Raw genomic sequence first — 13,820 nt, forward strand, 5'->3', positions numbered from 1 at the left:
AGTTTTTGTCTTGCCCATTCCAGCCTGTAATTAGAGCTACATTCCCCCGCCCCTGTTGTTAGCAAACGGAGAATTATAGAAATTGAAAGGAAAGCATAGAACTACCCAGTATGAACTACTTGGCTGTGTAAATGCACGGATTTAAGAATCTGAATTATTTGATTTTTGTTGTTTCAACAGGTTAAAACATCGATCAGTAATATGGAGCAGGACTTAGAAGTATTTCAGGAACAAGCTGTCGCTAAGTAAGTAATGGCTTATTGTCTGGGAGTTCAATATTGGAATTTAATTATATGGGTTTATTAAAAATGTGAAACACAAAATATTAATGATTTCAGAAGCAAACGTGATTCTTTCTCAATTTCTTCTGCTGCTTTCTATGCAAACTGGAGAGGTTACTGGTAATTAAGACAACACATCTTATTGCTTTAGCTAATAATCTACTGACTGTTTCTGTTAGTTACTTAAATTTTTAAAATCTTCATACCTGAACAAAAGGGGAAAAAATGAAAGCTATGTGGGGTTTTATTAAAATGTTAAGGAATGTTATTTTAAACTGTTTTAAAAAATAGTTGAAGTTGCTAGGCTACAGCAGTATAAACTTATATATCACAGCTCTTAAAACATTCAAGAATCTTAAAAACAAGGCTATTAATTGCTGAAACCTTAGTCTTCTTTTGCACAGGTAATAACCACAATTGTTCTTACCAAGTATTAAGTGCACTTTTCATCACAACACAATCATCTTTTTTTTACATATTCCAAGTTTAGTTCTTTTAGTGTTAATCTAAAAAAATACCAAATCAGCACAAAATCTTTCTAAAGAAGTGTAAACATGGGTGAGTTTGATGTAGGACCTCATCCCATCCAGCCTGTTCAAGGAACACAGCAATATGAAAAGTACTTCCCCATATAATGAGCTAAATAGAATATTTATCTATCATAATTTGTAAATAGACTTATTACCTATTTTTCATATAAAACAGCTTCTTTTATCATTGTTCCCAGAAGCATTTCAAGGTAATATGGTGCATATTAAGTGTAAAAGTATTTCTTAAAATAACAGAAACAGACATATTCTATCACACCTTATTTTGGCCCAATAAAGTTTTAATAGGTTTTGAAAGTGTGCTCTGTTGTACTGAAGAATAATGTGTGCACTTTTCATAATAGAAAAAAAGTGCTGCATTAAAATATTATAGTCTGAACAATGTGGCCCTTTTTTTGGCTTTGAGGGGCATTCTTTTTGTTAGTGATATGACTGGTAAATATGGTCATAGAAAAACTTGAATTTAAAAAAAATCAAAATATTGCTATTCTTTGGACACTTTTCTAACAAATCAGAAGCTTATTTCGAGAGTTCAGATCCTGCCTGGCCTTTGTTGTAATCGACACGTGAAATTTCAGGTCATTGCAGACAAATCTAGAGAGTGATTTGTCCCGTCATAAACCAGGTATTCTAGGTAGCTATTTACTTCCATTAATTATACAAAGAATCTGGAAGAGTAGTTCAGAATACACCTACAATAATAGGAGACATTTGTTTCAGTCTGTGCTGACAGTATTCCAGAAATAATGCAGATAGCTTTAAAATTTGGGAAGATGGCTGAATAATGGTGGTAGAAATCATGAGTATTACAACCCAGCTGCAAGAACTCATGAATCACAAATTATCCATCCACAGATGTGTATGATTCTGTATGGCTGAAAACTGTTAAATAAACTAGTTGTAGTTCATATAATGGAACTGTGGGGTAAAAGATTCTAATGGACTATTATATCACAACTCATTTATGTATTTTCTATTTCTAAAGCAAGTTTTAAGAAGAGAAAAGGAATTAATATTGGCTCTAGAAGCTGGGTTAAGGATCAAAAACTAATGAATGTACTATGTAAGATGGCAATTTTTGTTAACATCGTTCTGCATAGGTTTTGCTTGTGTTCGGATAAATATGGTCATACGTATTTTCCTATTTGACAGCAAACCTGAGTAATAAGGGAAGAAGGCATGAAATAGAGACTGACAGTATGAACCAAACATTTCTTAAAATGTCAGTGTCTAAATTACAGCTTTATTCTGAAGTGTATGAACAGTAATATTCTTTCTATGTCTATTAGGAAACAATCAGAAAACTACTGATCTGTGCCAAACTCCAAAGCAAAAGGCAGATAAATAGAGCTAGAAAGGTCTAACTAGTGCCAAAATAATTTGTGATAAAGATAAAGGCCTGGAATTGGTAAAACTTATTATCTGGATTTTGGTTTGTCTAAATTTGGAAACATCTAGATTTTACATGTAGATGAATAGTTACTAATGACAGCAGAATATGAATCATCTCTATTTTCACCAATATGGAAATAGAATAAAAGAAGACTAAGAGCTTGCCTACATCACTTTAAAAATTAGATACCTTTAAGTGTTTTGAGCTGTTTTAAAGTAAATGCAACAACAAAAAAAAAAGGCTGCCACTTGCTTAAGTACAAGTCATTACTTCCAGGTATGAAGTATCCATCTGATGTATGCATTCAGCAAAGTGGGAATTCTGAATTCATAGGGGTTAAAAAACCATACTTCTTCGTTTTATGGGAAAATTTGTTCTTTGTGTGTTTGTTTACCTGGTGGCACATTAAAAAAAATACACCAGAGTTTTCTGCATTCCACACCCCATGATCAAAATAAATTCTCATGATTGCGATACCATATGATTGGCCATATTCTGAGGGGTATAGTTAGCGCTCTTTTCAAAACACTGAGGGGACTAAAATAATAGTCACAGCAGCTAGTAGTACCTCTATGCTAGTAGGTGGGGATAACTGCCAAATACATCTTTATGCAGATCTGTTTGTAATGCCACAGCCATGATACAGAGTAGTTCTGGTAGTAGAACAGCAGCAGTAATCTGCAGCTTTAGGTACGGCTTTCCTTTTTCAGCTGCAGGTGTACCTTGAGGATCTAGGTAAGGAAGTAGACAGAGAAGGTGGAGATAGACTGAGAAGCTGTCTCAGAAGGGTTTTTTCCTTCAGCAGCTCCCTTTTATATATTGGTGGTGCTATGTTCAAGGAAAACGCAAGAACTGTTGAGAGAACATTTTCTAGCAACAGCTGCAGAACTTGCCTTGTGAGGGATGATCCGAAAGAGACAGGTGAAACTTAAGAGGGAAAGATGTCAGCTGTGGTGGATCTGAAAGGGTAACCTGATGATCCAGGCTAGAGGTTGCATTTGCATTTGCATAACAATATTTAGATGATCCATGTGATACACAATAAAGAAAGTACCTATTTCTGAAGGCTAAAATCAGATAGCTGAGTCATTGCTGGAGGTTCACCAAAGTGTTGCCACCTCACAATACGTGCTAGAAGGGCACAGATCCTTACAGTAGTATCAAAGAAAAGGTAGTCCTCGCGCAGTATCGTTTCATCATCTGTTTTTAAAATCCCATTTGATATTCCACCCAGAGGGAATCCAAGTTTGCTGCATCATTAATGCTATTTTTAGATGAATTTCAGGCACTTGGGGAGGGGACATTTTTGTTTTGTCATATGTATATCACAGTGTACTACTTGCTTGCACTTCAGTTATTATCATTCTGTGATTCCAATTTTAAAATGGTATTGCTTACAGTTTTAACATTAAAAAGCCATTAAGATTTATGTGCGTATTTAAAAAGCCTTTCCAAGCTTAACATTGATAATGTTAAAGTTTCGAGCATCTGTTGAGATAAAAGTTTTTTAAAAAATTTACTGTAAAAAAATCATATTGAGTTTTAATTATGATACTGTAAATCTAACAAATTTGCTCCAATTTCCTGTAATAGTTATCCAAACAAGGGATATGAACCATTTAAGCACCAAAAATTATATTCACTAAACACATATCCATCCATCCATCCACTAGATGACCTTTAAAGGTCTCTTCCAACCCAAACTGTTCTATGATTCTATGTTAAGGAGCTCTTTTTTTAGCATAGGGCAATCACAAGTTGAGCATGCAGGATATGAAATGCAGAGTGTGTGGGACCAGCACTTGACCCAGAGCACAACCTACAGACAGGAAACTTCAGGGCTGAAGAGCTGGGATGTGAAAGATTACGAGAAAAGAAAGGAAGCATTTTTATGCTAGCATTCACACAAGATGGTGGTATCACCTACCAGGAGTAAAAGCATCTGCTTATATTAAGACTTGGTTTGCACAGTCATTTACAGTAGAGGAGCATGTTAGTTGGCTTACTGTTCTTCAGCGATGTGCTGGCAGCACGCTAAGCAGTTGAAGGCTCACTAGCAATAGGGATATTACTTCTGAGTTCATGGCTCAGTTTGCGTTTGGTTAAGTGTGGCTCTGCTGAAGCAGAGTTCCTAATTGCTTGGCACGTTCTCGGTTGCAATGTCCCCCAAAAACACATGCCAGATTGTAACATTAGTGACATAAAATGCCATTCTGTGCTACTTTTGGGTATTGAAATCCTCTCCAACACTTCCTAGGATGGTGTGGTTACAGGCATCCTGCTGTGCTTTTTATCATTAACCCTTTCATAGGTTGCTGCTACATTATTCAGATGCTGCACTGTCTTTTGTCTCTGTGTGACAGTCTCTATGGCAATTATTTCATAAAATAATAGCTATGCTTATTTTAAGAAAATATCTGTGCTCATTTTAACAAACCATCATGCAATAGAGATATTAGAATGGCTGCAAAATGATTAGCCATTATAAAGGTACTTTATGTGCACGCAGAGGTGCATACAGAGGTGTGTACCATCCGCAGTCAAGAGAATACATAGCTTTTAAATTTTTATAAATCAAAGAACCAATTAAATTATAACCAGTGGCTATCACTTTTACTTTTGGGAAAAATGTCAGTGAGATTATTAAAAGGAAAATGGAATATGTCATAGCTCAAAACAATGTCACAGCATTCTTAGATTATTTTAAGTGAAGAAACTTGTTTGTCAGAAGGCTAAATTTATTATCATGAAAAGTAATATGTTACAATACATTTTTTGCATCAGTTTAGATATCAGGAGGGATGGTTAACACATTTATGAAAGAATACAATTGCTGGTTTTATCAATAGGAAATTCAATATAGGCTTCTAATTAAAACCAAAAAAAGGAAGAAGAGACTTGAACAGTATGCAACAGTATGAGAAAATGAAAATTAAATGCAGATTAAACTTCACTTGTACAATGAATTGTCAATATGACAGATGAAAAAGTGAAGAGAAAGCAGGTGTACCACTAACAGTTTCCTAACCGTATAACTGGTTGACATAAGGGAGAGAGAGTTGACAGTGAAAAAACAACGTTGGTTTTATTTGTACCTTCATTTAGATATGGCAGTAATTGGATACACTAATCTCTAAATCATTGCAGAGAGAAAAATGCAGAAGTTTTCACAATGATCAGCTCATACCATTGAAAAGAGTAACTTGAAGATTTTAAATGAGAATTTTTTTTTTCGTGGCCAAGATAAGGTTGCAACGACTGAAGATGACACATTTCAATACATTCCAATATGTTATAAGATAAAAGTATGTCTTCTAAAGAAAGTAATAAAGCTGTATATTAGAGTAATTTACAAATAGAATCTCTTATTTAGAAAAAAATGTGAAGCAATTAAAACTAGAACAGGAAACAAGACAGGTATAAAAAAACCTCTAAAAAGAAGTGGAAAAGAAGTAGAAAAGTTTATCAATAGTTAACTTATATGAGAAGAGGGTGTGCAGATAACAGATGCCACCAAAAAATTCTGTAGAAAGGACATGCTTACAGAAAGTTAAATGAAAGAGATGCTACTCCTCAAAAGTTTAAAAATTCAACACATTATTCCACTGGCTAAAAACAGTCAGTGAAAGGTTTTCCTTCACTTCAGTGAGATATATTCCTCTTTTGGTATTTAGTACAAAAATATCTACATCCAACATTCTGTGAGCTCTGAACATACTAAAAATGCTTAGAAGTTGTGGTATTTAAAAAAAAATGAAGTTGATAAAAATAATATTATTTCAATAAGTGACATGAAGCAAGCATTACAGTGGTGAGTAAGTCTGCTAAAGGCTTTTATCAAAAATATTGTCTTAACTAATTCTGATCTCGTATCTCAATTTAAGTAAGTTGAGATCAAATTGAAGTCTTTAATGATTGACAAATAACAGATTTTTTTGGTGATGTGTAATTAATCATAGTGATAGAAAACAGCCTGATTTTTTTTTCCATATGACTGGATGAAAATTAAGTTTTATAGAAAATTTATGGGCTCATATACATAGTTAAGCAATTTGTTCAATAGCTGATTCTTCTTTGTAACAGTCCAAAAGCAGCTCTGAATGTTAATGGAATAAAATTCCCCCTCTTTATTTTATGGGGAGGAATTAGGCAGCAGTGTACATTGTCTCCTTTATCTTTTTCCCAAACCCTAGAATCCTAGGTTAAGTGGATAAGAAACAGTAAGTCAGGAAAATAAAATGTTCAGGAACATTTCAATAAACAGTTCTATCTAATTATGTTTGTTTTTTGGTTTTTTTCTAACTGGACTGTTTCACTGAAAGTTGAATAAATCCATGAGTTCTGGAAAGATTCTGACTTTTAAATAAATCATTGCAAATCTGAAATTCCAGCTGTAAATTTACAGATTGAGAGAAGCTATCAGTTCATAGAACAATCGAGGTTAACTGGACAATAAACTCTCCAAAATACTTCAGGAAAAAAATCTCATATAACCCAGAGGGACAGTATAATTTTGATGTGAAACAGTCATTTCTACAAATAAAAAGTTTTAACGTGTAGAAAGAATTATGCAATTTCTTGCATTAAAAAGTATCCAGAGCCAAATTTTCTGTAATCTAGACCTTCTTATTTCAAATTTTTCTTACATTCATCATCAAATACAAAGTTGGAATGGAATAGAATAAAGAAGTCTCCATACTAAAATTCAGATACTTTGTCTGTATCTGCCAAATGGTGTACATCAGCTGATTTAAACATTGTTTGACACTGTCCAGACAGTTTCATTTTTTAAAATTAATGTACTGCTCCTATATAAGGGGCAGTATAAGAGGGCAACTATGAGGGCAGCTTTGACTGCTTTCAGTTTCTGATGGCCCTTCTAATATACCATATATTAACCATATATCTTTTTTTTTTTATTTAGGACACATCATATTCCTAAAGCAACAGTGTAAAACATTGTCTATTACTGACAATGAAGTCATAGTGTAAGGGTTATATTCTAAATTTAATCCCAGAATTTGGGAAGAAATCTAATGTTTGTGTTGCAGGTATTATACAAATCTCTATGAAATCCAGCACATGGCCCCTCAAAGACAAGTTCTTTTTCAAAATGCACTCACTTCTGTGCCTCCTAGTAGAATTAATACTTACTATTATTATACAAGTCACCTTGTTATTTAAGTCCATTTTCCACAAAGAGAATGGGAAAATAGTGTGTGAAAGTTGAACTAGCAATTAAGAATTGTGGCTTGCTTTCAAGCCAGCTGTTTAATAACTTCCTCCAACAAACTCTGCACCCGTCGTTATGTACACTTATTGAGAAGTACTGTGCCCACAAGCAACTTAATATTCAGCTTCTCCTACTCATGTCCATTGAGGTTTGGGCCTGGATGCTTTCAACTCAAGTTATGCTCATTTGATAGTTCATCCCTGAACACTTGAGAGGATATCAAACAGCATTTAAGCTATGCAAATAGTCCAGAATACGCTAAATACTCTGATTTTGACTTCAGCCAGACATGAGACAGACAATTTATCTTTCCCAATTCTTTTCTTTCTGATGTTGAAAAGTGGTTATTTCCATCAAAATTAAAATAAAATTTTGGCAATGTAAATAAGAATTTGTTTTCTCCCTTATTCTTTATTTGAAAAAATAAATCTTTTTTCATCTTTTTAGAGCTTCTCCATGTGAAGCTGAGCTTCAGGAATTAGTGCATCAAATTGACATCATGGTAAACACCAAGAAAGTGGAATGGGAAAAGAAGATGAAAGCTTTAGAAGCAAAGATGGTTATCCAGGATCAAGAATTAGCAAGTGCCCAAAGCAAACTGGATCAAAAAGGTCAAGAGGTATTTAAGAATATCATATTCTATAAAGAAAGTATTTATTCTGGGAGTTAGTTAATAGCATGCTTTAAATGCTCTATGAGGACACCTGTTTGTTTTATCATGTAAAAATACCAAACACCCTTTAAAGGTCACTAATTATCCTTAGTGTTTTGATTTAAAGTGTGCTTCTGTTCTGAAAAGTGATTGTAAAAATGTCATTGAAAGTCTCATATTTCTTCCATTTCCCTAAAGTCTAAATCAAATATTCTCACTTTAGCTTTAAAAAGATAATTTGATGCTTTTCCTAAATGCCAACATTTCCAGTTTCATCAGAAATTTTAAATGGAAATGTACAGTTCAACAAGTTTCACAAAATTATGTCTTTTCTATGTATTCCTGTTTATACCTGATTTTTATCATTTTACATGATACACTGTCTTTGTATGATAATTTTATTATTAATAGTGAAGATTCAAATTGTATTACCACTTAGACTTGCTTATCAAACTGAAAGCCACAGTGTACCTGATGTTGTCCGTACTTCACAGTCTTACCTGCATCAGTAAATCCTAGCACAGCATTCAGCTCTAGTTCAAGACATGTGAAGTTATGTGTTTACACATGGGCATCCTTGTGTGAGCAGGGTGTCTAAACTGCCAGTGAGTTTTGAAAATGAAATAATTCTCCCTAATGAGCAGTTAGGGACTTGCCCTTAGTCATTGCAGTCAGAGGAGCCAAGAGAATAATTCAGCCAGCCAATCCTTAAAGCATCAATTTACTTGCCTGTACAGAGATGTTGCCTGAAATATTTTAGCATATTCCACCTAGCTTCCAGCTGCGTCTCCAGAAAAACATTGGTGTCATGTATGCTCTTTTGTCATATTTCTCAGATCTCTGTGAAACTCTCAGATAATTCAAGATATCTCAAATGGCACTGTACTTAGGGAGCTGAAATGAGTCTACAGTGTCTCCTGGTAATTTTACATAAGTAGTTGAAAGTAATTTATATGATTATATAAGCCATTCAAGCAAAATTTTCCCAATGGAGCACAGCAGTTCATTCATATAGTTGGGTCAGAAATGCTGTCATTAAGTGGTCTTTTCATGACAGACTCATACAGTATTATTATTAAATCATAACATAAGCATACAATGAGGTTTTTTTGTATAAAATCCCTAACTTGATGTTGACACAATCTGGGTTTGTGGTATCCAGTTTTATTATTAAGTTACTGAATGAATATATATATTTAATATCTATCTTCTAAGCAATGGTCTTCTTTCAAAGTTTCAAATTACTCTTCCAAAAATGACATATTTTGGAACACTTCAGAAAAGGTAAATTTGAATGCTTATTCTAATGGTAGGTGGGACTACTTCGACAGAAACTGGAAGACTTACAAAAAACTAAACATGAAATGGCTCAGAATTATGAAACTCAGCTTCAAGCACTGAAATCTCAAGTAAGAAAAATGTCAGTTTCATTATTTTATGATTGCAGTATAAAGAGCTTATACATACCTAATGGTATAGATGTACCTTTATGGACTTGGCAAAGATGAATCATGTCATACAAATGATGATGACTACAGCTTCCTACCAGGTTCCATTACCATTTCTGTACTGACATGTCCAAACTATTTGGGTGGATTTTGATGTGATTGTGACATCTGTTATGAAGACAGATAACTCGATTTCCTGACTTTGGACTAATAAACTACAACTTTGGTGAATAATAAAACAGATAATTAGATCGATGTTAATAAGACCCTGATGCACATTAGGAATTTTAAGACTTAAACTGTTCTTATCATGTCTTTGTTTATTTTTTCTTTGTATTTTTTTTTCTTGTTTTAGTTTTTTTAGGGATTATTAAAGTGGTTTTGGCTTTATTTATTTCAGAGTGCGCTTGCAGCCCAGAAAGCCAGTTGTATCCTGGGCTGCATAAAAAGAAAAACGGCCAGCAGGTTGAGGGAGGTGATTCTGCCCCTCTACTCTCTGCTCTCATGAGACCCCACCTGGAGTATTGTATCCAGCTTTGGGGTCCTCAACACACGAACCTGTGGAGCAGGTCCAGAGGAGGGCCACAAAGATGATTGGAGGGATGGAACACCTCTCCTATGAAGAAAGGCTGAGAAGAAAAGAGAAGGCTCTGGGGAGACCTTATAGTGGCCTTTCAGTACTTAAAGGAGACTTACAAGAAAGGTGGAGAGAGACTTTTTACCAGGGCCTGTAGTGACAGGAGAAGGAGCAAGGGTTTTAAACTGAAAGAGGGTAGAGTTAGATTGTACATAAGGAAGAAGTTTTTTTTCGATGAGGGTGGTGAGACACTGGAACAAGCTGCCCAGAGAAATCATGGATGCCCCATCATTGGGAGTGTTTAAGGTCAGGTTGCATGGGGCTCTGAGCAACCTGATCTAGTGAAATATGTCCTTGCCCATGGCAAGGGGGTTGGACTAGATGATCTTTAAAGGTCCCTTCCAACCCAAACCATTGTGTGATTCTATGATTCTATTTGGCTGTCTTTGCTCTGTGCCTGTATTTGTGTTTCTTCATTATTTTCCACTTCAGTCATGAATCTAAATTCTTAGCGAACTTCAGTCTATTCTGTTTCTCAGATTTTAACAAGTTAAACATACACAATTCTGCATTGTTTTTCCTGTTATTCTACTGTTTCCTTCACTGGATTCTCCTACCAGAGATTTAGTGTTATAATGAAAAATTTCAAATCATCACACTTATCATAGAATCATCTTGGATTGCATAAGTTGGTTATCATTATTTTCATTTCAAGGTGATAACACCTTGATTACCACCCAAATCCATCAAACCAATAAATGTACAACTTATTTTTAAGGTTATGTTGTCTTTATTTTTTCTTTTATAAATGGAAATTGATTTGGCAAACAGTTCTGGGAGTAAGCAGAGAATGTTTTGGTTGTTATGTAATTAACACTTTTAATCATTTGGGAAAGTAGCTAGAAACAAAACCTGTTTTATAGTTTACACAAATTACAGAAAAAGAAACAACATCTTAGCATCATTATTGAGAAGAGAAACATCATACAATGAAAAACAGTATGACTCTTTACGTGTAAGTTGTAAGGTACCTTTAGCAATGCTGAACTATACCCCAAAATAAAGCAGATCCCTCTTCTCTCATTCTTTTTCACATTTGCTGCAATATTTTTCACTTAATTTTTTTTTTTATCACATGCTAAAAAGGACTGGGTTTATGTTACATTTTGTTGATAAGAACTTCACTGAAATTGAACTTTCTGAAATTGAAACTCCAGGTCATTTTTCATAAAGATTTTTATTTTGAAGTTGTTAGTTACTGTACAAGTCCTTTCCGTGGGCAAATACAATCTGTTTTCTCTTTGTGCTTTTTTAAAGAATCTGACAATTCCTAACCTACAACCTTCTTTCTGTAAACAGGTTTATGCTTCTTGCCAAGATTCTCCTTCTTAGTTATCACTCAGACCACCTAACCTTTCTTTGAGTTTCGTCATTGCTTCCTCTTTTATCTTTATGCAAGAAGTTTGTATTTCTAGCTTTTAAGAACATATATCACTTTCCCAATCTATGCCTCCAAACATTTTCTTCTCTCTCAGTCGTCTTATTTATTTTACCAAAGGTTCCAGCACTGAGGCCGTTTGCATTTTATTTTCCAGTTCTCATTCCCCTCCTTTCACCAAACTGTATTTCTTCATGAAATATCCATCCAGTACACATTGATCAAAGAAGTAAATTGTTAAGTGCCTAAATTAGGAGGCCTGTCTAGATTCTCTATGTGATAAACACAAAGTTTGCCTGTCACAGAGTCACAGAATCACTACGGTTGTAAAAAACCTGTAAGATCATCAAGTCCAACCATCAACTAACACCACCATGCCCACTAAACCATGTCTCACAATGCCTCGTCCACAAGTTCCTTGAACACCTCCAGGGATGGTCACTCCACCACCTCCCTGGGCAGCTTATTCCAGTGTCTCACCACTCTCTCAGTAAAGAAATTTTTCCTAATATCCAGTCTAAACCTCCCCTGGTGCAACTTGAGGCCATTTCCTCTTGTCCTGTCACTTGTCACTTGGGAGAAGAGGCCAACACCCACCTCTCTGCAACCCCCTTTCAGGTAGTTGTAGAGAGCGATGAGGTCTCCCCTCAGCCTCCTCTTCTCCAGACTGAACAACAATTCCAAGCACCTATGCTAGACAGTAGGACTATCCCACTCTGCTCCTCTAGCTTTTACCAAGTCTCCTTATTGAGTTTCTTTCTCAAATTGCAGTGCTGCAGTGTCTACAATAGAATGACTTTAATGTCCCCGATTCTCAACTGCACAAAACCGTATCTAAAATATAGAGCTTCCCTGACAATATTAATCTTTGCCTTATCTCCTTTGCCTCCCTTCTTTTGGTTCTTATCCTGACTTGAAAGTTATACCTCCTTCTACACTGTATAATCTCAAGAGCTACAATTTAGTTTTGCACAAATGGTGTGAGTGTTACTATTTACCAGTAGCATTGTATCTTTCTCTGCAGATGTAGTCTTAAAATCCCTCCCAATTTTTGTCCCTTCCTAATCTCGGTAGAAATAGAAAGGTATGACCTTTCCTAGTTCTAAGAATGCTAGGCTATTCAGAACAAATTTCTCTCTGATATACTGCTTCTGTGGTCTTCAGTGCTTTTTACCCTTGCTACTGATAAAAGCAGCTGTATAATGAGCAACATTCCCACTGAATTGATTGTGTGTCTGTTGAATGCAGTAAAACCCGTATTTTTCTTGTATTAGGGAAATAATTCCTGATATGTAACCTGAAACTCTGAGGCTATACTGATGGACTCATTCAAATGTACAATATTTTGTTATAATTAAATAGCAAAAACTTTAGGTGTTCATCTTCATTACTTTCTTCCCTCATTTTTTTCTATATTAATGTTTAGTAGTTATTCTTATTTTGAAAATGACAGAAATCCCTCAGCAAAAGAACAAGAATCCATTCCTGCTCTAAGCACTTCGGCAACTAGTTGCCTCACTTAGACATTTAAAAGCTAGATGGCTACGTCTGAGCTACCTCAGGCTCCCTTTAGAATCAATGGAGGGAAATGGACAACCCTAGAATATAATTCATGTCGGTGTATGATGAGAATTTAAGACAGCTGAATGACTAAGAATTTGGAGGAAGCTTTTTCTAATGCAGAGTAGCTCAGGCTTGGATGTCTAACTCTCAGAAATCTAAACTTAGATGAATTCTACCCCAGAACTCGCTAAAATGCCTCATCATTATTTTTTTTTTCACTTGTACAATATGCAAATAGAACAACGTAGATCTTATTTTTAAAGCAAATACGTTGTTCTATTTGCATTAAATGGAAAGATTCTTGGTATTTAGTCTAGTTTCTGGTCATGATAACATCCAGACTATAATCTGTCTGAAATATCCTACTTTCATTAAATAAATGTAATATTCAAACTAAATTGTCTCATTTTGGCCATTCTGTTCCATTTTAGACTAATTTGCTGAAGTGTTGTATCCTGTACTTCCTAGCCTTTTTAACATTAACAGTCTAATACCTATCTTCATCTGAGTTTCTCTTCCCAGGCAGTTCACATATGCCGTAACATATTCAAGAGCAAAACTCCTGTTATTTGAAAACTGATATCTTTGTTCCAAAGGCAATGAGTTCAATGTTGTTTGAGCCTGGATAATCTGACCCATTTTAAATTTTTTATCTTAACTGTGTTCTCTGGCAAGGTCAATTTCAAA

At 34.8% G+C, this 13,820-nt stretch overlaps 1 protein-coding gene across 1 annotated transcript in view; it reads left to right on the plus strand.

Moving 5' to 3' along the window:
- Positions 1 to 201: 201 nt before the first annotated feature.
- The window catches only part of DEUP1 (deuterosome assembly protein 1), a 44,358-nt gene continuing 30,739 nt past the window's right edge, over positions 202 to 13,820 (plus strand). The window contains 3 exon segments of the mRNA XM_059822985.1: positions 202 to 245; positions 7,903 to 8,074; positions 9,421 to 9,516. Of these exon segments, the coding sequence (XP_059678968.1) occupies positions 202 to 245; positions 7,903 to 8,074; positions 9,421 to 9,516 (312 nt within the window).

The sequence above is a fragment of the Gavia stellata genome, chromosome 1 (genome assembly GCF_030936135.1).
Source record: "Gavia stellata isolate bGavSte3 chromosome 1, bGavSte3.hap2, whole genome shotgun sequence".
In the NCBI taxonomy this organism is placed as follows: Eukaryota; Metazoa; Chordata; class Aves; order Gaviiformes; family Gaviidae; genus Gavia; species Gavia stellata.